General features: G+C 47.2%; 6 protein-coding genes across 6 annotated transcripts; 2 read left to right on the plus strand and 4 right to left on the minus strand.

Annotated features, from left to right (window-relative positions):
* Window positions 1-2896: 2896 nt before the first annotated feature.
* Window positions 2897-3433, minus strand: F4822DRAFT_434661 (putative integral membrane protein; the record flags this gene model as incomplete). The annotated part of the gene is made up of 2 exons (XM_051462049.1): window positions 2897-3099; window positions 3157-3433. 2 exons carry the CDS (start codon window positions 3431-3433, stop codon window positions 2897-2899), a joined length of 480 nt encoding a protein of 159 aa, XP_051309324.1.
* Window positions 3434-3533: 100 nt separating this feature from the next.
* F4822DRAFT_420949 (uncharacterized protein) lies at window positions 3534-5574 on the minus strand. The gene is made up of 5 exons (XM_051459749.1): window positions 4970-5574; window positions 4894-4913; window positions 4727-4834; window positions 4277-4668; window positions 3534-4218 (listed from the first exon to the last, which is right to left on the minus strand). The coding sequence occupies exons 1-5, from the start codon at window positions 5187-5189 to the stop codon at window positions 3831-3833; spliced, it is 1128 nt and encodes a 375-aa protein (XP_051309325.1). The 5' UTR covers window positions 5190-5574; the 3' UTR covers window positions 3534-3830.
* Window positions 5575-8346, plus strand: F4822DRAFT_420954 (putative multidrug resistance protein fnx1). Its single transcript, XM_051459750.1, has 2 exons — window positions 5575-6145; window positions 6210-8346. The coding sequence occupies exons 1-2, from the start codon at window positions 6083-6085 to the stop codon at window positions 7806-7808; spliced, it is 1662 nt and encodes a 553-aa protein (XP_051309326.1). The 5' UTR covers window positions 5575-6082; the 3' UTR covers window positions 7809-8346.
* A 769-nt stretch (window positions 8347-9115) lies between these two features.
* Window positions 9116-10050, minus strand: F4822DRAFT_80400 (uncharacterized protein). Its single transcript, XM_051464007.1, has 2 exons — window positions 9564-10050; window positions 9116-9507 (listed from the first exon to the last, which is right to left on the minus strand). The coding sequence occupies exons 1-2, from the start codon at window positions 9729-9731 to the stop codon at window positions 9235-9237; spliced, it is 441 nt and encodes a 146-aa protein (XP_051309327.1). The 5' UTR covers window positions 9732-10050; the 3' UTR covers window positions 9116-9234.
* Window positions 10051-10082: 32 nt separating this feature from the next.
* Window positions 10083-23152, plus strand: F4822DRAFT_80590 (hybrid PKS-NRPS PsoA). Its single transcript, XM_051464009.1, has 5 exons — window positions 10083-10661; window positions 10716-11192; window positions 11248-11548; window positions 11599-11958; window positions 12020-23152. The coding sequence occupies exons 1-5, from the start codon at window positions 10470-10472 to the stop codon at window positions 22831-22833; spliced, it is 12144 nt and encodes a 4047-aa protein (XP_051309328.1). The 5' UTR covers window positions 10083-10469; the 3' UTR covers window positions 22834-23152.
* Window positions 23152-25045, minus strand: F4822DRAFT_80576 (isocitrate dehydrogenase subunit 1). The gene is made up of 3 exons (XM_051464008.1): window positions 24756-25045; window positions 23614-24650; window positions 23152-23555 (listed from the first exon to the last, which is right to left on the minus strand). The coding sequence occupies exons 1-3, from the start codon at window positions 24786-24788 to the stop codon at window positions 23471-23473; spliced, it is 1155 nt and encodes a 384-aa protein (XP_051309329.1). The 5' UTR covers window positions 24789-25045; the 3' UTR covers window positions 23152-23470.
* Window positions 25046-25924: the final 879 nt, after the last annotated feature.

Genomic DNA, 25924 nt, shown 5'->3' on the forward strand with positions numbered 1-25924 from the left:
CCCGACTCCTACGATTAATCTTATTAACATACCCCTGAACCTACCTAACTGTAGGTAGTCTAGCTATATGAAACGATATATCGTAGGGGGTATCGGGAGGAAACCTTATTATCGATACGAGTATAAAGGTGCTTTTCGGACGAAGAGGCTACATGTGTATGTATAAGATGGTTCCTGTAGTAGTTATCAATGCTCGACAACGGAGTTGTTAAAGCCCCCCGACCCTCCATATGGTTGCCTTTATGACACTAACTTTGATAAGTGATTGGGAGCGAAGGGTGCAGGCATTAAGTTATTATTGCTTGTTGTATTGTAGTTTTAGACTATGTAGGATAGCTACTAATACCACACCCTTTCTTATGGCCATCTATGTCTCCCACAACGCATCTCAGTTATCAAACTTGTTACTTTTGATCTATACGGGCGACGACATGCTTGAGATCTATACCCTTTGGGCAATCATCTAACGCAGTACATATGTTCATAGCCCAATTGTAAAGGCAATACAATACGTCTTAGGAGATATCGGGAACCCCCCTAGAAAATAAGAGCCTGGATCTAGTGCGTAATAGCAAAAGAGTTATCGGAATCAAAAGGATGGCTGTGTGAACATACGAGGATTCCAGTAGTAGTTACTTACACCTTCCTTGCGCGACGACGAAGTTACCTCCCTCTTTCATGGTCGGTATTATGACAGTACCCTTTGCTACATTATCGAGTTCTTGACTCGGACTAGCCCGTCTTCACAATTCAGCCCAGGATGAAGCATCCCTTTATTACTAAGCTATGAGTCTACCAAGCGTTAGCCTCTTTGCCAAACCTTAGGTTTTAGGATTGCGATATAAGGGGGTATGAAGGCAACCCCTGGCTTGGGGTAATTGGTTCAAACGGTTACCTCACCGCTGAACATAACTTGTTTTTATTAGAGACTACCCTAAAAACTATCAATTTTGGGAGAGCAACGTTAGGAGGGCGCCTAGCAGCAGAATGTATCTGTCGGTAGTCTGGGTATATGGAGTTATACATCATGGGAAATATAGGGAGAAGACCGTATGGCGAATGGCCCCTGTCGCCGCCATGAGTACAAAGAGGTTACTTGTGTACCTACCTAGGTAGGTATGAGGTATGTATATGGTAGTTCTTGTAGCAGTTGCTTGCGCTATCTTTACGCAACGACTCTACCCCCAGCTCCCAATGTGGCTAGGCCCATCACAATATAGGTAATAGAACTTGACCGAGGTGATGCAGGAAAAGTCTGCTTGGAGAGCTACGGGAGGTGGGTGGCGAACAGATAGGGCAAGTTATATTCGAGAACAAGCTATCTAATATCTAACTCTGAGAAGAGGCCTTGCCAGATATAACCAGACTTAATACGAAAGGATCGAGCAAGATTCTAGCTAAGATTTCACGACCTAAAGTGATGCACTTTCATGTCGATATTCTCGATGTTGCTGCGGGCGGGGCGGCATTGAGGAAGACGTACTTGGCCGAGTTCTATCTCTCGCGGCTCCCATTTAACTATAGAGCCGGTGACCGGTCAATACCGAAGTCCAGTGTAGTTGCAGATCGGACATCCCTTCCTCTTGTTTTGGTTTAAGGCTGTGGTGGGAGCGATGGGCCTATGGCTTTAGGGATCCTGGCGCCCCATGACGCGATAGACTACCAACACCTCGTGACGATCGCGATAGGAGAGGTGGGGGGTGTGGTTATAAGTATCTAGGGAAGCTTATGGCGGAGACAGCATCTTAAGAATGCATGTAATGAAAGACGCCGCATCAATTTTAAATGAAGCCTTGACATGCATCAGGGATGCTGCTAAGATGGCTACGAAGATCGGTGCACCAACGAATGATAGATATCCGGAAACCGGAGTTGTAGTCCTGTGCTGATTGGCTAGCAAATAATGCTGTCGAAAATCAACGAGAAAAAAAGCTTCTCGGAGACCGACAGAGAGGTCGGCGCTCCGTGTTAGTGAAGGCTCTTTGTCTCTTCGTACGCCCCTCCCTGTTCTTTTCCATACTCCCTGGCTCCATCGCGTTACTCATTCACTGGCGAGGCTTTATGTCGCATATTAAATACAAAGACTATCGCCGCCCAACAGGTATCACCTGTCGGCCATGAGGCTGCATCCGTAGCGGCGCACCGGCATATCTTGGTATTCACCGCCATTTAGTTCCAACTTTAATTTGGTTGAGAAACATATTGCCATCTTCGCCATCCGAGATAATTAATCTATATCCCTATCGTGCACTTTCAGCCACCAGCGTAACTTAGGTTAAGTAAGCAGGAATCCTAAAACCGTCGAGTGTAGCTACTACTCCGGCTGCTACCCCGCTTCCGTGGTTACCCACCCCCACCCGGAGCTACATGGGTAGGTACCTAACCTAGCCTGAGTTATCAGTTGGTGCGGGGACCCGGACCGCCGGGCTAAGCATGTAGGGGGTAGGTAGGAGTTGCAAATAAAGCAACTATTATATCAATCAGAAACAATGGCTTCGAGGTACGTATCATTACGACAGCAATTAAGACAATTAGCAGATCTGGTAAATGACACTAATGGGGGCCGAGGTGTGGTTGGTAGCAAAGGTGGGACGACTCACTCCCTTTTTATTGCTATGCACATTTTATCAAATCCTTAGAAAACAAACGATTAATAGCCCTACACATATGTTCTATTTATGGACTACATAGGGATGATATTCCTTATTTCTCCCTAGGTACCTAGATAAGTACCTAGTTCACCGAGCCAATATACAACATTTTATTGCCATACACCTTTGTCGCAGATTAGGGCGCTGGGGCTTACTTTGAATCCCTGCCCCGATAATCTATCATGTGCAGCTGCAACAATACCAATGCATACTAATATGATAGATGACCATTCAGCAATCACTGACTAATCATGAGCGAGGCTCTTTGAAGCAGCAACAATGCAGCAGACCCAAGCTGCTAGGTCGACTGTAAGGCTTCGCCATGTGTGAACACGAAGCCAACTCTCGAGTTCGGCGACATTTTTCTCCTTGCCGTCGTTCTTGATAGCTTGGATACTAGGGAGTATGAAAGGTACAAACACCTGATGTCCTAGAGCGAACGAGAGACCTAGAAGCATTATTTGTCACTACTTGATTTGATAGGGGTAGGCATTTTTGGACTGACCTGCAATATACCATGGTGCGCTATCGCGGAGGATAGTGCTGGGAGAGTACCGTAGAATACTACCACACGAAATGACAGTGGTGGTCAGCAATGCGAGGACACGAGGTGCACCACGATTGAAAAACGACGTAAAATACGATGGTAGGAGCTCGTTGCTGAGACCTCGCAAGTCGGGCTTGCGGAACAGCGTCAGGAATTCATATTGATCCCATGCAAACCAAAGAGAAGAAGTAGTCGATATGACTGGAACAAAGTGAAGTATAGTTGAATAGGCCATGGTATTCATGATGTAATACGAATTGCGATGTGCGATTTTGATATGGATGAAGTAGAGAGGAGGTTGAGACGGCGAACAGGAGAGAATCTGAATGCGAGCGGGAAGCAAAAGGGCGTTATCAAGTATTTGCATGTATTCATTAATCACTAAGATGTGTTACACAAACGCAAACACCTGATTTAGATTTAATTTGGGTACCTACACGCCCTTCCTGGGGTGGTTACACGAATTCGACCGGGATCATCTAACCTGCCTTCCTGAACATTGAATACTAGTTACACAGAAAAATAACCTCTTTGCCTGCCTGACTACCTAGGTACTTCCTAAACCTAAGGTATACAAAGCACACCCCACACCCCCCATCGCCCTCCATTGACGAAATTGTGTTCTTTCCTACCTAGGTAAGTTCTGGGCGGAGGCCCATTACGGAATCTTCCGAATACGTGGTGTTATTCCCAGTAGTAGTAGTCGTGGTACTGAACCAATGCTCTCTCCGCTTTGGCTTGGCAGCGCGAGCTAGTTCATGAGCTTCGAAATAGACTTCCGAATCATTGATGTAGGTGATATCATTCCTCAAAGTCATATATTGTCTGAGCTTTCTCAGTGCTTGTGTTTCTTTGAGTCCCATTATGGCCTTTGGTACGTAAGGTGCGCATAAAATCAAATTTGCACAGGTTGTTTCGCACATAGAACACAGCGCCAGAATTGAAAAGTAGTAGCTAGTGTCGCTTGATATATAGAAACGTGTCGCAAAGTATAGTCGTACGAGACTCGACACGCAGCCACTATTTCATAACAATATTAGAATCGCAAAGTTGGCTGGATGACTTCTTGGAGACGTACGTTATACCAATGAGGAATATAAAGCTAATTCCCAGTTTCTTCTTTCGTGACAGACGTAGGCCCCAAATTACCTTCTGTGAAAGCAGGAGAGGGATGAAGTCCAACGTAAAATTAGTGGTGGCCGATGCTAATCCGAATTTCGGGACATCGAAGCGGCAAACCCCTCCAGGAATCAGCGGGTCCCAATTCCTAGCGATGGGAGTGCAATTGACGAGATCCATGATAAAGAGGATAATACAGAGGCAACAAATGGCAGCGGAGGTTGCGTAGCATGCCCAGGCGAAGTAGTTATGTCTACCGTCAGGGACGAAGATGTGCATCCATTCCATTAGTATCGCGGACTTAACCAAGGCTAGGATCCATAGGTATAAGAGGGTGGCAATCCAACAAACCTATGGTATCCGGTTAGATACGTAGCTCATGAAGTATAAAGGGCAATTGATAGTGTACATATGAGAATGCCGCTATATCTTTCAAGCGAATATCCCACTCGTGAACGAGATAGCCTGACGTCCAGGTCAGACGGTAGCTGTAGTAAACATATACCCAGAAAAGCGGCTGAAATATTTATTAGCGGATATTGAAACTTGAGAGTATTCATCTGCTAGCCGACGTACGAATGCTACAACTGTCAAATCTAGATAAGAGTTAAGAGTTAGCCAATGCGTGGATGGAATATTCTGAAGAACTTACAATCGGCTATAATGATCTTCTTCGTGAGGTACTTTGCGTAGAAGCGAATAGGATAAAAGATCGCAGAAACGATGACACAAACTGTGATGACTGGAATGGCAATGTGATTGCCATTTGGCGGATCGTCCAGCTTCGAGACGGAACCGACTGGGGCAGGAATGGTCGGTCCTCCTAAGCTAACATCCGCTCGTGGATAAATAAGTAGCGGCGTGGGATACATGTTAACGATGCGGGAGACTTCGAGTAGCCAGATATTGTTCGGGTTGAATGTGTGAGGTCCTATACTGAGAGAATCCGAACCTCTGGAATTGAAGGTGGTATCTCGATACTTCTACAAAATTGCAACAAGGTTCGAAATGTCACCAGGTGGCTGACGACCAGCATATAGGAAGCAATATATTAAATTATCCGCCCCCGACGCTTTTCAGCTCTAGGTCGGATGTACTTCCGAGGTGTGATGAGTCTTGGGATTCACGGATAAGGCACATCCCGCGCAGGTTCCAAAGCCATTGTAAGCCACAATCAGCCATTTTGGCAGTGGAATCTCTCAAAAGGCACATTATTCGGCTTCCACTGCATATACGATGTCTCATATTAATCGCAAAAACTCAGTAATAGTTGGTACGAGCCATACTTAAAATTAGAGAACTGGAATATGATCACACCTTCCGTGTTAGCCGCTCGTTATGTTGTTATCATTTTCCACTACTATATACCATACTCTCCGTACCTAGGTATTCCCCGCCGGAATATAGCCAATCGTTATTCAGATAGCCATAATAAGGGCTTGGATATGTTAATTCGTCGCGAGACACATTTATTATTAGTGACACACCCACTTATGTCTTTCTTTAGAAGGGAAATTTGGCTTGGTACCGATGTTTGCCTACCTAGCAGGTACCTAAGTACACTTCAGAGTTTCGCGTGTTGATAGAACTTGGAAGTTATCGTACAAATTTTACTTTGATCCCAACATCGAAGAACCACGACCCAAAGATATCTAGCATTCAACCTTTCCCATATTTTACAAATCATTATACTTAGTATTTTGAACACGAAGTATATAACTAAGATCGATATAGCGACTAGAAACTTAAAAATCCATTCGGAAACATGTCACAAATTGACATTACCGCTCCCGAGACGTCATCCTCAAGCCATGGCTGGCGCTTCTGGGTGAGTATCTACTGCTCAGGTTTCCTCCTGGAACCATGGTAGACTGAGGCTAAAATTCTTAAAGGCGATTATGACATCCATGGCAGTAGCGAGTCTCCTTGCGGGCCTGGACGCCACCGCCGTCTCAACAGCCATGCCATCTATGATCAACGACCTTGGGACCAGTCAAGGCTTCATGTGGATAGCTAATTCATACTTGCTCACAACGACTGCTTTCACACCAATATTTGGGCAAACAGCGAACATCTTTGGTCGACGTGCGCTTACACTCTTTGCTATCGCAACCTTTGCCGTTGGGTCAGCAATTGCTGGCCCTGCCCCCACTCTCGCTGTTCTTGTTGTTGGTCGTGCTATTCAGGGCATTGGCTGTGCCGGGCTCAACACCATGGTGGAGATGGTAGTTTGCGACTTGGTGCCCCTAAGGGAGCGAGGCAAGTTCATGGGCTTCATCTTCGCCATCTACGCCATTTCCACCACAGTGGGACCACTAGTTGGTGGTGCATTCGCTAGCTATGTAACATGGAGGTGGATATTCTACTTGAATATTCCCATAGCCGGACTGACGCTCGCAATGGTCATTGTATCTCTCGGGGCACTACCGAAGGGGTCAAATATATCCCCAACCTCGCTTAAACGAGTCGATCTAGCGGGGAATTCTTTACTTACAGCTTCTATCACCTCAATCCTTATCGCTTTGACCTGGGGTGGTGCTGAAGAGCCTTGGTCGTCGTGGAGAACCGTTGTACCCTTGGTCTTGGGATTAGTAGGGATACCTTTGTTCCTCCTGTTTGAGACGAAGGTCCCCGAACCGACCACACCCTTCAGGCTATTTTCCAACAGAACATCACTTGCTGGCTTTTGGTGTGCTTTCACCCACAATATGCTAGTGATGTGGATTTTGTTCGTTTTGCCTATCTATTTCCAAGCCGTCCTCGGCTTTTCAGCGTTCAAATCGGGTGTCAACATATTACCTACAGCGGCCGTTTGCATGCCATTCACCATAGTAAGCGGGATCGTCATGTCTAAATTGGGGCGTTATTGGCCACTGTTAATGGTTGGCTTCGCTTTTTTCCCTCTTGCCTTTGGACTGTTTACCAGGCTCGATGAGAGCTCAACTACGGGCTACTGGGCGGGGATACAAATCCTTGGTGCACTTGCCATTGGTATCATCACACCGATAACCCTGCCAACAATTCTAACCCCACTTCCGGAGTCCGACGTGGCTGTTGCAACGGCTACATGGGCTTTCATGCGTGGATTCGGAACTATATGGGGTGCTGCCATACCTCTCGCCGTTTTCAACTCCAAGGCTGAGTCCTTAGTAGCCGCCCGCCTTGGAGATGATGAAAAAGCGCGTGCACTGTTGAGCCACGGCGGGGCATATGCATTGGCAGCCGGAGGGTCCGTGTACTCCGATCTAGGTTTGGATGATAACCCTAGCCTGGAAGCCACCGTAAAAGAAATCTACGTGTCTAGCCTTAAGTTGTGCTGGCAGGTCGGGCTTGCTTTTACGTTGTTTGGTTTCCTCTTGACTTTTCTCGTTAAAGAGATATCTATGCGTACTGAACTGGAGACCGAGTTTGGGTTGGCTGAAGAGTCGGAGAAAAAAAGTGAGGGGGAGACGGGGGTGGAGCCGGAGCCGTCCCCCATTCAAACACCATGATAGTGGAGACCTTGTTTTGTTTGCATGTCTGATTTGGGTGGGGGTGAATAAGTGTTAGGTTGTGTAACCACGGATAAGTTGTAGGCTGACAGGTTAGGATTTCGAAATATTTCCTTTTTGTGTATCACTACATCATGTATGTCGCCGAATTGATTACTAGGCACTTATGTACTTGCCTACAGTTATGATTTTGTATTAAGGACTGTTAATCCTAGCCTACCAAATAGGTACCAAATCCCAATAAACCCGTCTACCTACATGTAGGTACCTAGGTAGGTATACGGTTGAATTTGATTTGCTGAGTTTGTGTCAGACGAATATATAACATATGGCCCTGGAGATAGACCTATAAGGCTGTCGGCAATTATGGAAACGCTTAGATCCGATCCGATCCGATCCGTAATCCCGGCGATCCTTCTCGCGTCTTTCGGTGAGCCAGCCACACTTCCAGGCTCGGATAGTTGGCCCGGCGTTTTCACCCCATTAGGTCAGCGGTGCATACGGAGGTAGGTATGCACATATATCACAATGTTTATCGCAGGATGTAGGTTTCAAATATTTATTAGCTCATAAACATGGCATGGTTATTGCTTTTAATGTTGCTAAGGACTCAAGACATACACACTGTTACGCAAAAAGGTAGGCTGCAGAGTTGCAACAAACGTAAAGCCCGCCGATTATACCCAGTTCTGCAGCAAATTGGTACTATAAATAAACAACGTAAAATTATCAACTTAACTCCCCTGCCCCCCCTGCCCTGCCCTGCCCAACCATCAAGCTACCTATGTACCAGGTAGGTATTAGGTAGGCGCATAAGGATTAAACATCATCATAGTAGAGGCCACGACCGGTCTAAAACACAAGTCCAATCTTTCTAGGCTACGATATTCTTAGGTTCCACCAAATATACTATACTTGGTCACTATTTTCATATCTAAGCCCCATTAATCTACGTGAATAGGAAAGGGGAATGGTACTGCATAAGTACCTAGGTACATAAATAAAGCTAGCTACCTAGGTAGGTACCTGGTATAGACTAGAGTACCTACATGTAGCACATAGACCCTTAAAATAAGCAACACCTGCAGCGCTAAACCGATGTAGCCCTTCCCCTGCCTTAGGTAAGGGAGGCTGCGACAATGAAAATATCCCCCTGAACAACATACGAATTCGTCCTGTCGCTAGCATCACGCGCACCGAGAGATTTTTGTTCTTTGTTCAAATGCTCAAAAATGCTCAAGATTCATTCACAGGGATGCCCAATAATATGCGACAAGGAATTTAATTCTAAATCCAGGCGATGAAAGATTGGTTCTACTAAATGAGCTGCCCAAATACCCAGATACTGATCGAACGAATGTAAATTATGTAACAATTCCAAGTCATGTCAATTTCCGTTAAGTGAGATGGCATTACATCGCCGCAATTACTTCGACTTTGGTAGGTTCACAACCTCGCCAGTCTCGAGTAGGTACGGGGTAGAGTATCCCAGTGAAACCAAGGCCTTCGTAGTGTCAACCCAGTCTTCCTGGTCTTTGACAGCTGCATGCCAGCCCGGATCCGCCATAATGTTCCTAATAGTCTGAATATCGGGGAGTGAATACTCAATGAAGCAGTCAAAGTCGGCAAATTCCCAGGTAGGTCTGACCTTGCCGAGCTCCTGCTTGATTTCTTCATTGAGATGGGCCGGCGTAACGAACTAGATTGATATATCAGCGCTTTAGGTAAGTTTGAACTTTAGCCAGAGCTACCTACGAGCGAGTAGCTAAGAACTCCGTGCTTCTTCAAAACAGGCATGGCGAGAGGGAGGTGCTCCTCAACGATCCATTTAATGAACGCCTCATGAGTGTGCTGCTTTTTGCGGCCATGAGTAACGGTATATTTCATAGCTGTGTTTCCCTGTTGGGCGGATGCTTCGGCCATTTTCACAGAGTGGTAGGTGGTGTATCTAGGAATGTTTTGATCAAAGAAGACTGAGAGTAAGTTGAAGAGTAGGATGAAGAGAAGCAGGGTGAGATTGTTCTGCCTAGAGATATTTAGATACCTGAAGTTTCGATATTGAGACCCCCTTAATCTAAACCTCGGGCCCGGTCTTAACGCCACCGATGGTTGGCCACGTCACCTATCAGGTTTTGTGTAACACTTACGAGGTTACCTACATAGGTAGGTAGTACGGCCCGTATTTTAATACACCCCAATGGGGTGTATTAACTACCAAGGTACACAGTACAGGTCATATTCCGATGCCGATTTATGCGATCGACCAGGCTCGATGTCGCGCATGGGGCCAAACGCCATATATTGTCTTACAAAGTTTCAGCTAAGTCCTGTTTTCTACTTACTGGCAACCCATGTCCCGAATTGCTACTTCCAGTAAGCATACTAATTACGGAAACGTTGCCCCCCTATGTATTTGCACCTAGGAACCGAATCAGTCCGAGATACATGCATGACTGAGGCGGTAGGTACCTCTATGAGAGTGATCTTGGTTGCTATGTCGACTCAATCTTCTTGTAAAGAGAGGTGCGGCGGAGTTTTGAGGAAGCCCCCAAAAGGAAGTGAGAGTGACACGGGAAATCGAAATTTGATGCTTATAATGCCCCAATATCCCAATTTCCCACTCTTGATTCATTCTCAGGCCGAGAAACGGAAGTTCACAAGATGTTTGATTCACAAGACAGTACAGCGGAGCCTATCGCCATCATTGGCAGCAGTTGCCGGTTTCCTGGCGGCTCCAATTCTCCAAGGAAATTATGGGAGCTCTTGGAACAACCTGTCGACCTTCTAACGCAAATCCCACATACCCGATTCAACCCCACAGCATTCTATCATGAGAGTGCGGAAAATCCTGGTGTCAGTAGGCCTAGAAGATCTTGAATGATGATTAAAGCTAATGCGAGATTGTAGACAACAAACGTAACGAAAGCATACCTCCTTCAGGAGGACCCATGGGCCTTTGATAATGACTTCTTCAATATCAGCCCTCGAGAGGCCGAATCAATGGACCCCCAGCAACGTATAATACTAGAAACGGTCTACGAATGTATAGAGTCTGCTGGGTACTCAATGTCGCAACTCAGGGGTTCATCGACCGGCGTATTTGTGGGTCAAATGTCGGATGACTATCGTGATCTCGTACTGCGTGATATGGATTCCCACTCGCGGTATGCAGGGACAGGTATTGCCCGTTCAATGTTAGCCAACCGTGTGTCTTATGCCTTCGATTGGAAGGGGCCTTCCGTCAATGTAGACACGGCCTGTTCCTCCAGTCTTGTTGCCCTGCACCAAGCAATTCAATCTCTTAGGAGTGGAGAGTCTGAGATGGCCGTAGTTGCTGGAGTGAATTTAGTCTTTAGCCCTGAGTTATTCAGCCTCTTGTCTAGTGTAAGTCGAGTTCCTCTATTACCTCGACGTCTACCACATACTAATATCATCAAAGCTAAACATGCTTTCCCCAACTGGGCGCTCACGCATGTGGGATACCAATGCCGACGGATATGCCCGTGGTGAAGGCTTTGCTGCTGTCATTATCAAGACATTAAAGAAGTCACAAGCCGACCATGACTCGATAGAAAGCATCATACGGAACACAGGTGTTAACCAAGACGGCCGCTCGACAGGCCTCACCGTACCTAGCGCGACCGCTCAAGCCCAGCTCATTGCGTCAACGTATGCAGGGTGTGGACTAGACTGTCAGACTGAGAGTGGCCGTTGCCAATATTTCGAAGCTCATGGCACAGGTAGGTCATCTCCAGCTAAGCTTTCTTAAAAGTTTTCTGACAAGACTTAGGCACTCCGACTGGAGATCCAAAAGAAGCAGAGGGAATCAGCACTGCATTTTTCCCTAACATTCGCCGTGGAAACCTCAGCAACCAGTCAGCGGAAGTGCCCAACCATACGAAACTCCATGTTGGCTCCGTAAAGACCGTTATAGGTCATCTCGAAGGTACAGCTGGACTCGCGAGCCTTCTCAAGGCCTCACAGGCCGTACAGCACGGATTGATACCACCAAACCTTCATTTCCACCAGCTTAACCCAGAAGTAGAGCCGTTCTATCACCACTTAGAAGTGCCAACAAAATTGAAACCTTGGCCTAAGCTTCCGACTGGAACACCTAGAAGAGCCAGTGTCAACAGTTTTGGATTTGGAGGTATATGACTACCGTCCTGCAGCCCGTCTAAATTGAGATCGAAGGAGCTAAACTATCTTAGGTACCAATGCCCATGTTATAATTGAAAGCTGGGATGATTCTTCCAAGACCGAAAAGTCTCATTATTTATCACCTTGTTGGGGACCATTTGTTATGTCCGCTAAATCCGAGACGGCTCTCGTGGCTACCGTCGCGTCTCTATCGTCAGCACTCAAAAATCAAGATGACATTGATCTTTCAAGGCTGGCGTGGACCTTACAAACACGACGAACACAATTCACATACAGGGCTTCATTCTCGGCCACAAATAAAGAAGAACTCATCAAAGCGCTAGACTTTGCCATAGCACATAATGGACAGTCTTCTATAGTTACCAGGGCAACCAAGACCCCCAAAGCTCGTATATTAGGTATATTCACGGGGCAAGGTGCCCAGTGGGCTACTATGGGTGCAACTTTATTCGAACACTCTGCGTTCTTTAGACGCACTTTTGAGAAACTCGAGTCAACTCTTAAGGGTATTCCATATGGTCCAACTTGGTCTCTTACCGAGGAATTACTGAGAAAAGATGATCCGACACGAATTGAATCTGCTGAGATCTCACAGCCTCTTTGCACGGCAGTTCAGGTTGCTTTAGTCGATTTACTTAACGAATGCGGCGTAACGTTCAGTGCTGTCGTTGGCCATTCATCAGGGGAGATTGCAGCCGCGTATGCAGCCGGTATCCTTGAGCCCACAGACGCTGTCTTGATTGCCTTCTATAGGGGATATCACTGTCACCAAAAGCAGCGTACCAACGGGATGCCCGGTAAGATGATGGCTGTGGGTATGGCACCTGAATATGCGGAAGCTTTTTGCCAACAGCCCAACCTCCTGGGTAGGATCATGGTAGCTGCGAAGAATTCTACCTCTAGTTTCACGTTCTCGGGAGATGCTAAAGCTATTGTTGAAGCCAAAGCAATTCTAGACGAGAAAGGCGTATTTGCTAGGATACTGAAGGTTGACAATGCATACCACTCCCATCATATGGATTCTATTCGAAAACCTTACCTTGAATCGCTAAGAAAGGCCGGTATCAAACCCAGAAGAAATTGTTTCGAAGGTGATTGCAACTGGTACTCGAGTGTATACGACACGGAGGATGACAGGGGTATGACTACCACCACCCCTTTCGAGGATATATACTGGGCCGACAACTTGACAGGCCCTGTGATGTTTTCTCAAGCAATAACTTCGGCTATGCAGAGGAATAAATTTGATCTAGCTCTCGAAATTGGACCACACCCAGCATTGCGAGGGCCTGCCACTGAGACCATCAAACATGTCTCGGGCAGTGACCTCCCATACCACGGCGTACTGGAGAGGAACAAAGACGCCCTTGACACATTTTCGAGTGCGCTCGGCTTTATTTGGAGGAATATCGATTTGCCGAAGACATACATTAACTTTGCAGCATTCCGAGAAGCCTGCGATGGACCGGATTTCGTAATACCACGTGTTGAAAAAAGCATCCCACCATACCCGTGGGACCATGGCAAGCCCATGCTGAAGGAATCTCGAAAATCAAAGGTATGGCGCACGCGCAACACTCCAACACACGAGCTTTTAGGTTATGCAATACCTAGTGAAAATGGCCGGAAGGTCCATTGGCGTAACGTCCTCAAACTTAGCGATGTAGACTGGCTACAGGGGCATCAATTCCAAAATCAGGTCCTATTTCCAGCAGCTGGCTATCTGGTAATGGCTGTGGCCGCCTCACTTCATCTCACTGGGAATGGCCGGTCAGTCCAATTAGTCGAACTGCAAGATGTCATTATACATAACGGAATTGTGTTGGAAGAGGATTCTCCAGGAGTTGACATTGACTTTGTTATACACCTACTAGATGAGAACCCAAAGGAGCAAGTGGCTGAGTTCTGTTGTACTTGCAGTAATGTTGATGCAGCATCTCCTGAGTTTGACCACAAGATTTTCACAGGCAGAGTTGTCATCAAGCTAGGACTTCACGAACGCGATGCGTTGCCAAGCAGGGTAGATCCTAAGTTACCTATGGCGGATGTTACCGTCGACCGCTTCTACTCATGGATGCAGAAGGTCGGTTTTCGGTATTCGGAGCCCTTTTTACTTGAATCGATCACAAGACGGCTGAACCTGGCGACTGTTACCACGATGCGTACTGTTACGAGCAAGTACACAATTCACCCGGGACCGTTGGATAGCATATTTCAAGGCCTGTATGCTGCATTTTCGTACGCTGGTGATGGGCGAGTCTGGACCACCTACCTCCCAAAGAGCTTTCGGCGAGTCCGCTTCAACATAACCAACGACAGGCATGCGGATAACCGCTCAGTTTCGCAATTAGTCGCCGACTGTCACCTCACGAAGTCGTCGGCGCGTGTTATATGTGGCGATATCGACGTATTTCGTGGGGAGGACGGCCAAGCTGAAATCCAGGCCCAGGGCGTCGTTCTTTCGTCTCTAGAAGTCCCTTCTGAAGATAACGATCGTAGCATGTTCTGGCAAACAAGCTGGAAGAGAGATCCACTATCCGATCTCTTGCCAACTGACGAATCGGATACGCAGGTATCATCTACGGCTGATCACGAGCTACATGAAATATGCGAGAGGACTGCATATTACTACCTCAATAGGGTTTGTTCGGAGGTTGGCCAGCAAGAGATAGAGTCAATGGAATCGCATTTTCAATGTCTCATGCATTGGGCCCTCGACTGTGTCCACTTGGGCACTCAGTCAGACCGGCGCCCCCGGAAGGAATCCCATTGGGACAACGATACGCTGGAATCCATCATGGAAATTAAGAAGCATCGGTACGATGGTCAAATTGACCTTGAACTCATACACCATTTAGGATCAAACCTTCCACTCATAGTACGCGGTTCAAAGTTAGGATTACAAGCCTTGAATGAAGAAGAAAGGCTACGAAGATTATACCAAGAAGGCTTAGGAGTCCCCGAAATCAACAGGCACTTTAAAATGCTCATTGATCGTCTAACACACCGTTATCCAAGGATGAGAATTCTTGAAGTTGGTGCTGGCACTGGAGGAACTACATCTGTCGCTTTGGAATGCCTGGAGTCTAATTTTGAGAACTATACTTTCACCGATCTCTCTCCTTCGTTTTTTTCCACCGCTCAAGCTCGATTCCTACCCTACGAGGGCTTGCTAAGATACAAGGTTTTGGACATTGAAAAATGCCCCGTCGAACAGGGTTTCCGGGAGTGTTCATACGATCTCGTCATTGCTGCTAATGTGCTCCACGCAACTAGGTCCATTTCTCATACCCTCCAGCACTGTCGAAAATTGCTCCGTCCTGGAGGATATTTAGTCCTTCTTGAGCTTACAAACCCGATGACATTACGCATTCCATTTCTATTTGCCAGCTTGCCAGGATGGTGGCTTGGTGGCAAAGATGGACGAACCAAGGGGCCAACGCTTACAGAAGCACAATGGGATACGGCTCTTAGAGATAACTTCTTCTCGGGGGCAGATCGCTGCTTCAAAGACTTTAACGATGGCTCAATGCATACTTTCTCCGTTATAATGAGTCAAGCATTAGACTCCCGGGTTAGTGTCTTGAGGGATCCCCTTCATCTAGCAAGCGGCGTGGCGCGTATTCAGAATTTGCTAATCATTAGCGGGCGTACCTTGGTGTTATCTAAGATGGCAGCCAGGATTCAATCTCTTCTCAGTCCATTTTTTGAATATATCAATGCCATTGACAATCTAGAAGAGGTACTAGGTGATAGTTTGGAGTATGGGACCGCTGTCATCTGCCTTTCCGGACTAGAGGAGGCAACTTTTATGCGGATGGATCCAAATCGTGTCTCGGCGATTCAAATGTTGTTTCGGAAATCCAAATACATTCTATGGGCCACAAAAGGGAGCCGCTCAGTTGATCCATATGCCAACATCATAGTCGGTATTGGCCGCTCAGCGTCGAGAGAAATGGCCCATCTTCGACTTAAATTTGTCGATGTTGATTACGTCCATCTTCACAAAAAGCAGCCGGAAGCAGCCATGTTCTCCGAGATGCTCTTAGAAATGATGATTCTAGATCTGCCGGGCTATAGAGATATTCTGTGGAGCAATGAATCGGAAGTCGCAGTCGAAGATGGAGTTATTCTTACTCCAAGAGTTGTCCAAGACAAGGCCCTAAATGAACGTTTCAATGCACAGAGACGTTTAATTACCAGGAGAGTGTCTATTAAGTCAACTCCCGTACAGATATCTGCTAGTAATGACAGTATCGCTATCGAGGAAGTGGACGACGACTTCCAAGGAGATACACAGGCCGACTTATGTCTACTCGAAGTTCTCTCGTCCTCGCTCTTCCGTTTTGTCTGTTCGGATGGTGGACAGCCTTTCTATATTTCTGTGGGCTACCTAGAAAACGCAAAAAACTTAACTTTGACCCTATCGGAAGCAAATAGACCTACCGTTATGGTAACGTCCGACTGTACGATTCAATGTGAAGACCAGGCGAACCCTGATGAACTACTCCCTGTTATCCTCACCATCATTGTATGCGAAGATGCATTATCAAGTACCAACGGAACGGTCTGGATTCATAACGCCGATAACTTTACGGCTGGGATTATCCGAGCGGTAGCCCGTCGCAAGGCTGTACATATATTCTTAACCACCAGTATGAGCGGATCTTTGCTTATATCCGACGAGGTCGCAACCTATATCCATCCTCGGGCAACCGAGCGAGAACTGATATCCTTACTTCCTCATAACCTTAAGCGATTCGTGGATATGGGGACAGAAACAGACTGTCTCATTGAATTTGCATCCTCTTTTCTTCAGCATAGAGTAGAAATCCACCAGGGTCTACACAATATCAATGCGGGGCAATTTATTTCCCTGTCGTACAGTCGGTCAGATCTTACCAAAATATTAGAAGAAAGTTGCTGCCCATCAGATTTTCCCCGTGGACATCCGACACAGCAAGTTAGAGTTAGAGCTGATCTAGCACATGAGCAATCAGCAACAGCATCGGTAACAAGCTTTATATCATGGACTGACGTTCATTCTGTTCCGATGAAATTGATTCCAGCTTCTGACAAACAACTTTTTGGAGATCACAAAACATACTTCCTTATTGGTCTTACAGGCGAAGTTGGGCTATCCCTCTGCGAATGGATGATGGGTCACGGTGCGAAATACTTCGCTCTTGCTAGCCGCAAGCCACTCATTCCTCCAGAGATGCTTGCGCATTTACAAAGGAAGGGCGCCACCATTCGCGTCTTTTCGCTTGATATTGCCGATATGGATAACCTAAGGAATGTACACGAGTCAATAGTGTCTTCCATGCCTCCCATCGCGGGTGTAGCAAATGGCGCTCTGGTAGTCCGTGACCATCCCTTTGATGCCATGTCCTTCGAGGACCTTGAGGCGGTTTTCAAACCTAAGGTGATCGGGACACAGAATCTCGACGAGTTATTCTTCTCCGTACCCCTAGATTTCTTCATACTTTTCTCGTCCGTTGCAAGCATCGTCGGTAAACCCGCCCAATCTAGCTACAATGCCGCCAATTTGTTTATGTCGACTTTGGCTATTTGCAGGCGTAAACGAGGCTTAGCCGCGTCCGTAATGCACTTTGGAATGTTACTTGGGATTGGCTTTCTACATGGACAAGCCGGGTCGAATTTCGAAGCTCGATTTCGCCAGGACGATTTGTCAGCTATTCCGGAGCCAGAATTTCACGCAATCTTCGCCCAGGCAATCCTATCAGGCCGCCCAGAGTCCGGCCTAGCTCCTGAACTTATCGCTGGGATTGGTACCGAGGTAAATACCCCTTGGCGTGATATGCCTAAGTTTAGTCATTGTCGCATCAAGGGCGAGGAAAGACACACAGGAGGTCATTACGATCGGGAACAACCGACTCAGAACATACAAACCAAACTTAGAGAGGCTTCGGAGAAGGGCCAGTCATTGTCTATTTTAAACTCCACAGTAGCCAAAAGGGTCAGCTTAGCACTTGGTTCCCTCGATGGGGTCGTAGATAACCGCGTTGGTCTAATTAGCATGGGTCTCGACTCATTAATCGCTGTCGAGATTCGTTCCTGGCTTCTCAAGATACTGGATGTGGATATACCGGTTTTGAAATTCTTGAACGGTTCGTCTTTACATGACATATGCCAAAATATTCTCGAAAACTTACCGGTCGACCTAAAGCCGTGGGACAAAGACAGGAGCACCGACTATAGGAAATCAAATGAAGAAATCAACCACAGCGAGCCCAACTCCCCTTCACAGGATCTTGATAGAGCCCCACGATTACCCAACGGATCGAATAGCCGCCCGATCATAAAGACGACTGCCATTCAAGTATCCAATATACTACCTCCCGCTCCTCCCTCGACAATCGCTATCGCCGAAGCAGAAAGAAAACAGAGCAAGAGAGATAAGTATGAGAGATTCGGCGATATGTCTCATGCTCAAGCACATCTGTATTTCTTGCACGAAGTTCTTCAAAGCAATGCTTATAACATATCTTACTTTGGTCGCTTCCATGGCCTGCTTGACATGGAAAGGTTACAACAAGCCCTTCGGATCGTTGGGAAGCGGCATGAGGCCCTTAGAAGTGCTTACTTCGTGCACAGTGCCACTTCTCGGCCTATACAAGCCGTACTCCCAGAGCCAAGAATCATATTAACACACAAGGCGATCGAGGACGACAATGAGATACAAGCCGAGATAAATAAAGTCAAGAAATTCAGATTCGACATAGAGAAAGGAGTCATCATGAAGGTAACAGTCATGTCACATTCAACAACTCTCCATTTTATACAGTTCAGTCACCATCACATCGCCCTCGACGGAGCGGGTTGGGGAGTATTCATCGCTGAACTCGCGAGGGCATACACGGGACAGTTAACTAGCGTACCAGGACCTAATATCCAACAGTCTATCGATATGGCTAAGAGACAATTGCAAACATCTACACCTCAAGATCTTTACGCCGACCTTGCCTTCTGGAAAACCATCTACACATATATCCCTAAAACACTACCTCTTTTCCCTTTCGCCAAAGTCAAGGCACGTCCGACTTCTAAAGATTACAGCATCAATACGTCAGATGCTAGGTTACCTAGAAATATAACCAATCTCATAGAGAGGGCGGCCTCTGAAGCCGGTGTTACGCCGTTCCACTTCTACTTTGCTAGCCTAGCCGTATTTCTGGCACGATGCCTTGGTATTGACGATGTCGTGATTGGGGTGGTGGACGCTAATAGACCGGGGGCGGAGGACTTAGGAACCATCGGGTATTTCCTGAATATGCTACCCGCGCGTATCCGACTTAGCCGTTCCGATTCGTTCGATGCAGTAGCAAGGAGGTCACGCGACACGATCCTAGCCTCTTTAGCTCATTCACGCGCGCCTATTGATATGATTCTCGATGAATTGGCTATCCCTAAGCCGTCCGACCATCATCCTCTATTCCAGGTCGCTATAAATTATCGCAAAGCACCCTTGAATGAAACTAGCTTTGGGAGCGACGGAAAAATCGAGTGGGACGGCGCCGTTCCAGGAGGGAATCCATACGACTTACTTCTAAACGTTGCTGCGACAACGGATTGGACGTTCATCTCCTTCATCACGCAGCAAAATTTATATCATAAATCTGACGGCGCGCTACTATTGAAATGGTATACGCGTGCCTTAGAAGCCTTGGCTCAAGACCCATACTCTGAAGTAGGTGACTGCCAAATTTGCAACGAGACAGACAGGAAGGAGGCCATAGGGACTGGTTACGGTGGCGATATAGAAATACCGTGGAACGGTACCATCGTAGACCGCATCGATGAATTAGTATCCGAACTGCCGGAAGATATCGCAATCAAGGACGACCGGGGCGGGGTTCTCACGTACGCACAAATGGCAGCCAAGACAGCCGAAATAGCACAAATGATAGGATCCGTTCAGCCCTCGCTAGCTCGTGGCTCATATGTAGCTATGCTACTTGACCCGATCGCCGAGACTATCTGCTGTATACTCGCCATCCTGAAGTTGGGTCTGGTATGGATTCCCTTGGACACACGGAACCACCAACAACGGCTCCACGCTGTGGTCGAGGAGTGTCAGCCGAGTGTCCTGCTATACCATACTGCCACCAATGAGTTAGCAGAGCAAGTTGTCGCAGGCACGAAATCAGTATCCTTATTCAACATCGACGAGGCGAGAAATGCTCCCCATGTGACCGAAGACAGGATACACGTCCATCAAACGCATATAAGAGACGACGGCAATGAAAAGAACCAACCAGCGATGATAATATATACGAGTGGATCTACGGGCGTGCCAAAAGGTATAGTGCTCACGCATGGTGGGCTGTTGGGCCAAATATATGGGACGACTGCTACTCTAAATCTTGGGCGCGAGGTAACATTGCAACAAAGCCCACTCGGATTCGATTTGATGTTAGACCAGATATTCTTGGCATTATGCAACGGGGGTACAGTGATCATAGTTGGAAAAACCGGGCGGGGTGACCCGACACGGATGGCCGAGCTCATGGTCCAACATGGTGTGACCGTTACACATTTCGTACCATCCGAGTACCTCGCGCTACTGAACTATGGGCACCATATTCTCACCAAGACCAAATCATGGCACTATGCGATGTCAGGGGGAGAAAATCTGGGCCCAGAATTGCGCTGGGCTTTCCGCAAGCTAGACTGTAGGACCTTGAAGCTCGTCAATGTATATGGGCCGGCAGAAATCACAGTGGCTTGCGCTAGAGGTATTGTCCCATATCAGGACCTGGGCGATACATACGATGATAGTAGCGATTACCTCCGTCCGTCGCCAAATTATGGCATTGAGATTACCGATAATAATATGAATGTTTTACCTATCGGATATCCTGGCGAAATATGCATCTCAGGGCGAGGCGTTGGTCTTGGATATCTCAAACGTCCCGGAGAATCAAATCATAAATTTATACAGAGAGAATCCCCATCACCAAATACCCCGGCAATTAGAATCTATCGCTCTGGGGACATGGGTAGGCTGCTGCCGGACGGCACACTCAAGGTGTTTGGACGATTAGACGGAGGTAGCCAGGTGAAGATTCATGGATTTCGAGTCGAGCTCGACGAGATCGCCAATGCTATTGTGCATACTTCCAACGGGGCGATCGTCAATGCCGCGGCTTCATTACGGACCAATCAACCCCATGATGTTCTCATTGCCTTTGTCGTGTTCGATATCGAATTTGCAGGGGACAAGGTCAGTTTCATAGAATGGCTCTATTCTAACCTTCCCCTGCCACAAATCATGAAGCCAGCCTCAATAATTCCAACCCACCGAATACCAGCCTCTGCCAATGGGAAGACCGATAGGGTTGCCGTAGATAAGTTACCTATTCCAAATTCCCCGGTGCCCAGGACAACTGATCATCCCATGCGCGCGTTAAGCCCTATAGAAAGCTCAATGAAGGAAGTCTGGGAAGAGGTTCTCACGGCCCGAGCGAACTATTTTTCTGGTCATATACCAGAACAAGCAGTCCTACACCCTGGTTCGGATTTCTTCCAAGTCGGGGGCAGTTCGATATTGATGATCAAGCTCAAGTCTCTGATCGAGGTACAATTCGGAGTGACGATTTCCATGCTCGAGCTTTTCCACGCGAGCACTTTAAGCTGCATGGCCGATCTCGTTTCAAACGCCAGAGATACCGCCGAAAAGGCCGATTCGAGGTCGGCAGCAGTATCGTTCTTGAGACCTAGAGGAGCCCAACGAACAATCAACTGGGACCTGGAAATTGCTGGTTTAACCGATGGACTACCACAAACTACAATTACTACCTCACCGTACGATGCAAGGTCTTTAACTGGAAATGGGGGTCTCGTGGTCGTCTTAACGGGCGCTACTGGATTCGTTGGTAGACACCTGCTATCACGTCTTGTCCAAGAACCAAGAGTTGCACAAGTGCACTGCCTAGCAATGCGACCAGACGCATCTGGCAAGCCGCGCCACGTTTCGGTAAAAAGCGACAAGATCACCGAGTATGTCGGCGACCTCTCAACCTTCAGCCTTGGCCTCTCGGATCCCCAATTTGCATTCCTAACCGAGTACGCTCACATCATAATCCATAATGGCGCCGACGTATCTCTCCTGAAGACATACCAGTCCCTGCGCCGTGCAAACGTTGTGTCGACGCGTACGCTCTGTGAAATGGCCATTCCACGCCGTCTACCGCTACACTATGTATCGACGGCATCCGTGGCGAAAGTCATTCAACACAACGACACAGAGCCACTACCTGAGGTTCCTGCATTGCCGGCCGATCCCGATCTATTGAATTCGGTTGATGGTTATGCAGCCTCAAAATGGGTTAGCGAGATGCTTTTGGGGAAAGTAACGGCGGACAACGAGTTACCTACCTACGTCCATCGCCTGGCACACGTTATGGGTGAAGATGCATCCGAACTTGATGCTGTAGGTATGCTAACCAAGTACTCACCGTTGATTGGCGCGTTGCCGCGGATCGAGAGGGAGGACGTTACTGGTCAGTGGGATTTCGTCACAATAGGGGATGTGTCGAAGGATATAGTAAAATCCGCAATTGAGTCTGTGGTTGGAGATAAGATTTCTACGCCGCTACGAGAACAGAAAAACAGGGACATACACTTCATTAACCACTGCAACCAAGGCAAGGTTACTCACGAAAAACTTTCGGACTTTCTTGAAGACACTTCTGGAAGCCCTTTACGAGAGATTGCGATGAAGGATTGGTTGGAAGCGGCACGCGAAAAGGGTCTTCATCCGTTGGTGTACGAGTTTTTTAATGCCTTTAATGAGGGACGGGGTAAAATGGTCTTGCCTCTCATTTCAAGAAGTACCTGAGTTATCTCAAGTTATGAGTGGGTTGGGTTTGCAGGGTGTATTATCGGGGAATATTTCTCGTTTGTGAATTTGATGACTTACTCTTTCATTTATATTTATACACGTAGTTTCGTAGATACACAGCATGTGACCTAGTGTGAGATATATGTGAAGTGAATTGAATACTGCCATGGTAAAGCATTGGCATCTGGTGCTGCAGAACGATCAGGATTTGTTAGAAAGTATCTATCCCTTTCCCTACTACCATCAGCACTGCCCTATGAATAGTAGGAGAAAGATGGTGCCGAACCCCTCAGTCTAGGACGTCACATAAAGCATCAATACCTCTAAGGTAGTGCATGTACTGTGGATTGTAGTCGCGCGTCTGTGGCGGGAAGCATAAGCTAGCTCTCGAAGGGCGGAAGACAATATGATAGAACAAAACAGAGCTTTGAAATAATGAAATTGATGCAATGCAAACATATCCTATTCTACGTACAGTACATGTCTAGGATCCCCCTACTTTCGCCTTCCGTGACTCCATTAGTCATGCTATCGTTTTGCCCATCTACTAGGTATCTATCAGAGTAACACGTAGGAAGCGGGCCGTAGTCTTAAAGAGGTTGGGTTTTAAGGTATGGTATCAGGTCGGATTCGATTACAAAGTCTCCATCTTGTCTAGGATCGCGCGGGTGAATTCGTGCGTGGTGGCGTCACCGCCCATATCACGAGTACGGTACTTGCTGTAGAAATTGTTAGTATTGACGATAATTGACTTCAAATTTAGTGGGAAAAGCTTACCCTTCAGAGATGACACCGTAGACAGCCTTGGAGATACGGTTGGCGTGCTCGTCAAGACCAAGGTGGCGGAGTAGCATAGATCCGGAAAGGAGAAGAGCAGTGGGGTTGGCCTGGTCCTTGCCCTTAATGTCAAGACCGACGTGTCGGCAACCAGGCTCGAAGACGGCAACATCGCGTCCCATGTTGCAGCCGGGAACAATACCGGGGCCGCCGACAAGAGCAGCGCCAATGTTGGACAGGATACCACCGTACAAGTTGGGCATAACTAGGACGTCGAATTGCTGAGGTCGCGATACACATTGCATACTAGCGTTGTCTACGATCATGTCGTTGGTCTCGAGGGTGGGGTACTCGGCGGCGGTCTTCTGGAAAGTGCTTCGGAATAGACCATCGGCTAGCTTCATGATGTTGGCCTTGTGAATACAGGTGACCTTCTTGCGGTTATTTGCTAACGCAAAGGAGAAAGCGAATTTGGCGATACGCTCCGACTTGGCTCGGGTAATGATCTTGAGGGACTCGACGACACCGGGTACGCTCTGGTGTTCTAGACCACTATATTCACCCTCGGTGTTCTCTCGGATGATGCATAGATCGACGTCCTTGTGGCGGGTGTTGTAGCCAGGGATGTTCTTAATGAGGGAGATGGAGGCGTAGATGTCGAGTTCTTGTCGCATGGCGACGTTGAAACTCTGGTGTCCTGATCGGCTAATGGGTGTGTGGAGGATACCCTTCAACGCCAGCTTGTTTCTCTTCAATGAAGCGACAGACTCTCGGAACATGTCCTCAAGGCTGCCAGGCGAGCCACTCTCCACACCCGAAACGTCAACCTGTTCCCAATCGATAGGTACACTGTCTGCCTTGAAGACGGTCTTCACACTCTCAGCTACCTCGGCACCGATACCATCACCAGGGATAAGGGTGACGGTGTATTTGCCGCCATATTTCGTGGGCTTGAATATGTCGGACTGGACGGTCGCGAAGGAACGTGAGGCATTCTGGATGTGCGATTGTTGGCGAGCCGCAGTTCGCGCCAGGCGCTATAGAAGAGAACAAAGTTAGTTAAGTTGCCCTCGGCAGAACATGGCATGTGACAGGGAGAAGAGCTCGAGCCATTGGGCTTGGTAAAGGTGGGAGATAGGTACCTGAGCGGCTCTGGTAGTGTTTCGCGACAGCATCGTGTAGAAATTGACAATAGCAAGCTAAAAAGGGAATGATGCGTCGGAAGTGCTCGAGAAAAGAAAACAGTGATGCAAAGACTTGCAAATGGCGCAAATACTAGGTATTGGTAGGATGGATTTGGTGGAGGATGGGATTGGGTCCAAGCCGTGGCATTCCGATCGGGTGAACGGGCGAGCACGGTTACAATTTTTTTGAAGAGAAAACAACCTTGATTCCGATAGTCTAGTAACCTCACTAAGCCATTTAAGGTTAGCTTTGACGGAATTGTGTGTGAGAAGCCACAATATACTTGCAGATGTGGCAGTGTATCTTATCAGATCTGATCAACATTTAGCGAAGATTCCCGAGGTCCCCACTCTTCTTCATTTTCACAAACATTCATCATCAAAAGATAAACACGCCGTATACCTAATGGATTAAATATCAAGTCCGACTGAGGCAGTTAGTGTTTTGTGTTATTACTTAGAAAGAAATAAAATGCATTTAGTTGTTATTTGCGATGCAATAAACACCCCCTTAACGTAACCGAATCTTCGAGTATTCAAAGACGTCAATGACATCAGCGGCCTCCGCCCCTCTCTAAACTGTCTATCCAACGCAGTTTTGGCAACTATCTTCAGCTTGGGGAAAGGTTTTAACCATCACCATCGGACTTTAAACTTAAGAGGCCATGTCTTTTAAATGATTCTCAACTGGTGTAGACCACATGTGAACTTAATTGTCTATAGTTCCTCCTATCAACGTGAGCTATTGATTTAGTAGCTTCAGGGCGGTAGTACGTATATCCTCGGGTATACCGGAGAGCACCTACCATGCCGTCGTTCAAATCAGCCTTGGGAGTCTCGCCTGCCTATCAAGTGCATCCAGATATCTCGCGAGAAGGAATCGTTCTACTATGAGTCACGAGAACTTTCTTTCTGCAAATCCTAACTCAAGGTTCCTCTCGTCATTGCTTAAGGGTTATCAACGTAGCTGCAGTCTCCATTATTTCATGGGAAACGGTTCTCCATGGAGGAAGTGATAGGCATTGCTTAGTGCCATGAGTCTTCAAATCCAAATATCATGCCTCAATTCCATAATTTGTGCTTCTTTAACTCACCTAGATGACCCTAAGCCTGATATTATACTATGG

Source organism: Hypoxylon trugodes (assembly GCF_022578975.1).
Source record: "Hypoxylon trugodes strain CBS 135444 unplaced genomic scaffold F4822scaffold_11, whole genome shotgun sequence".
Lineage (NCBI taxonomy): Eukaryota > Fungi > Ascomycota > Sordariomycetes > Xylariales > Hypoxylaceae > Hypoxylon > Hypoxylon trugodes.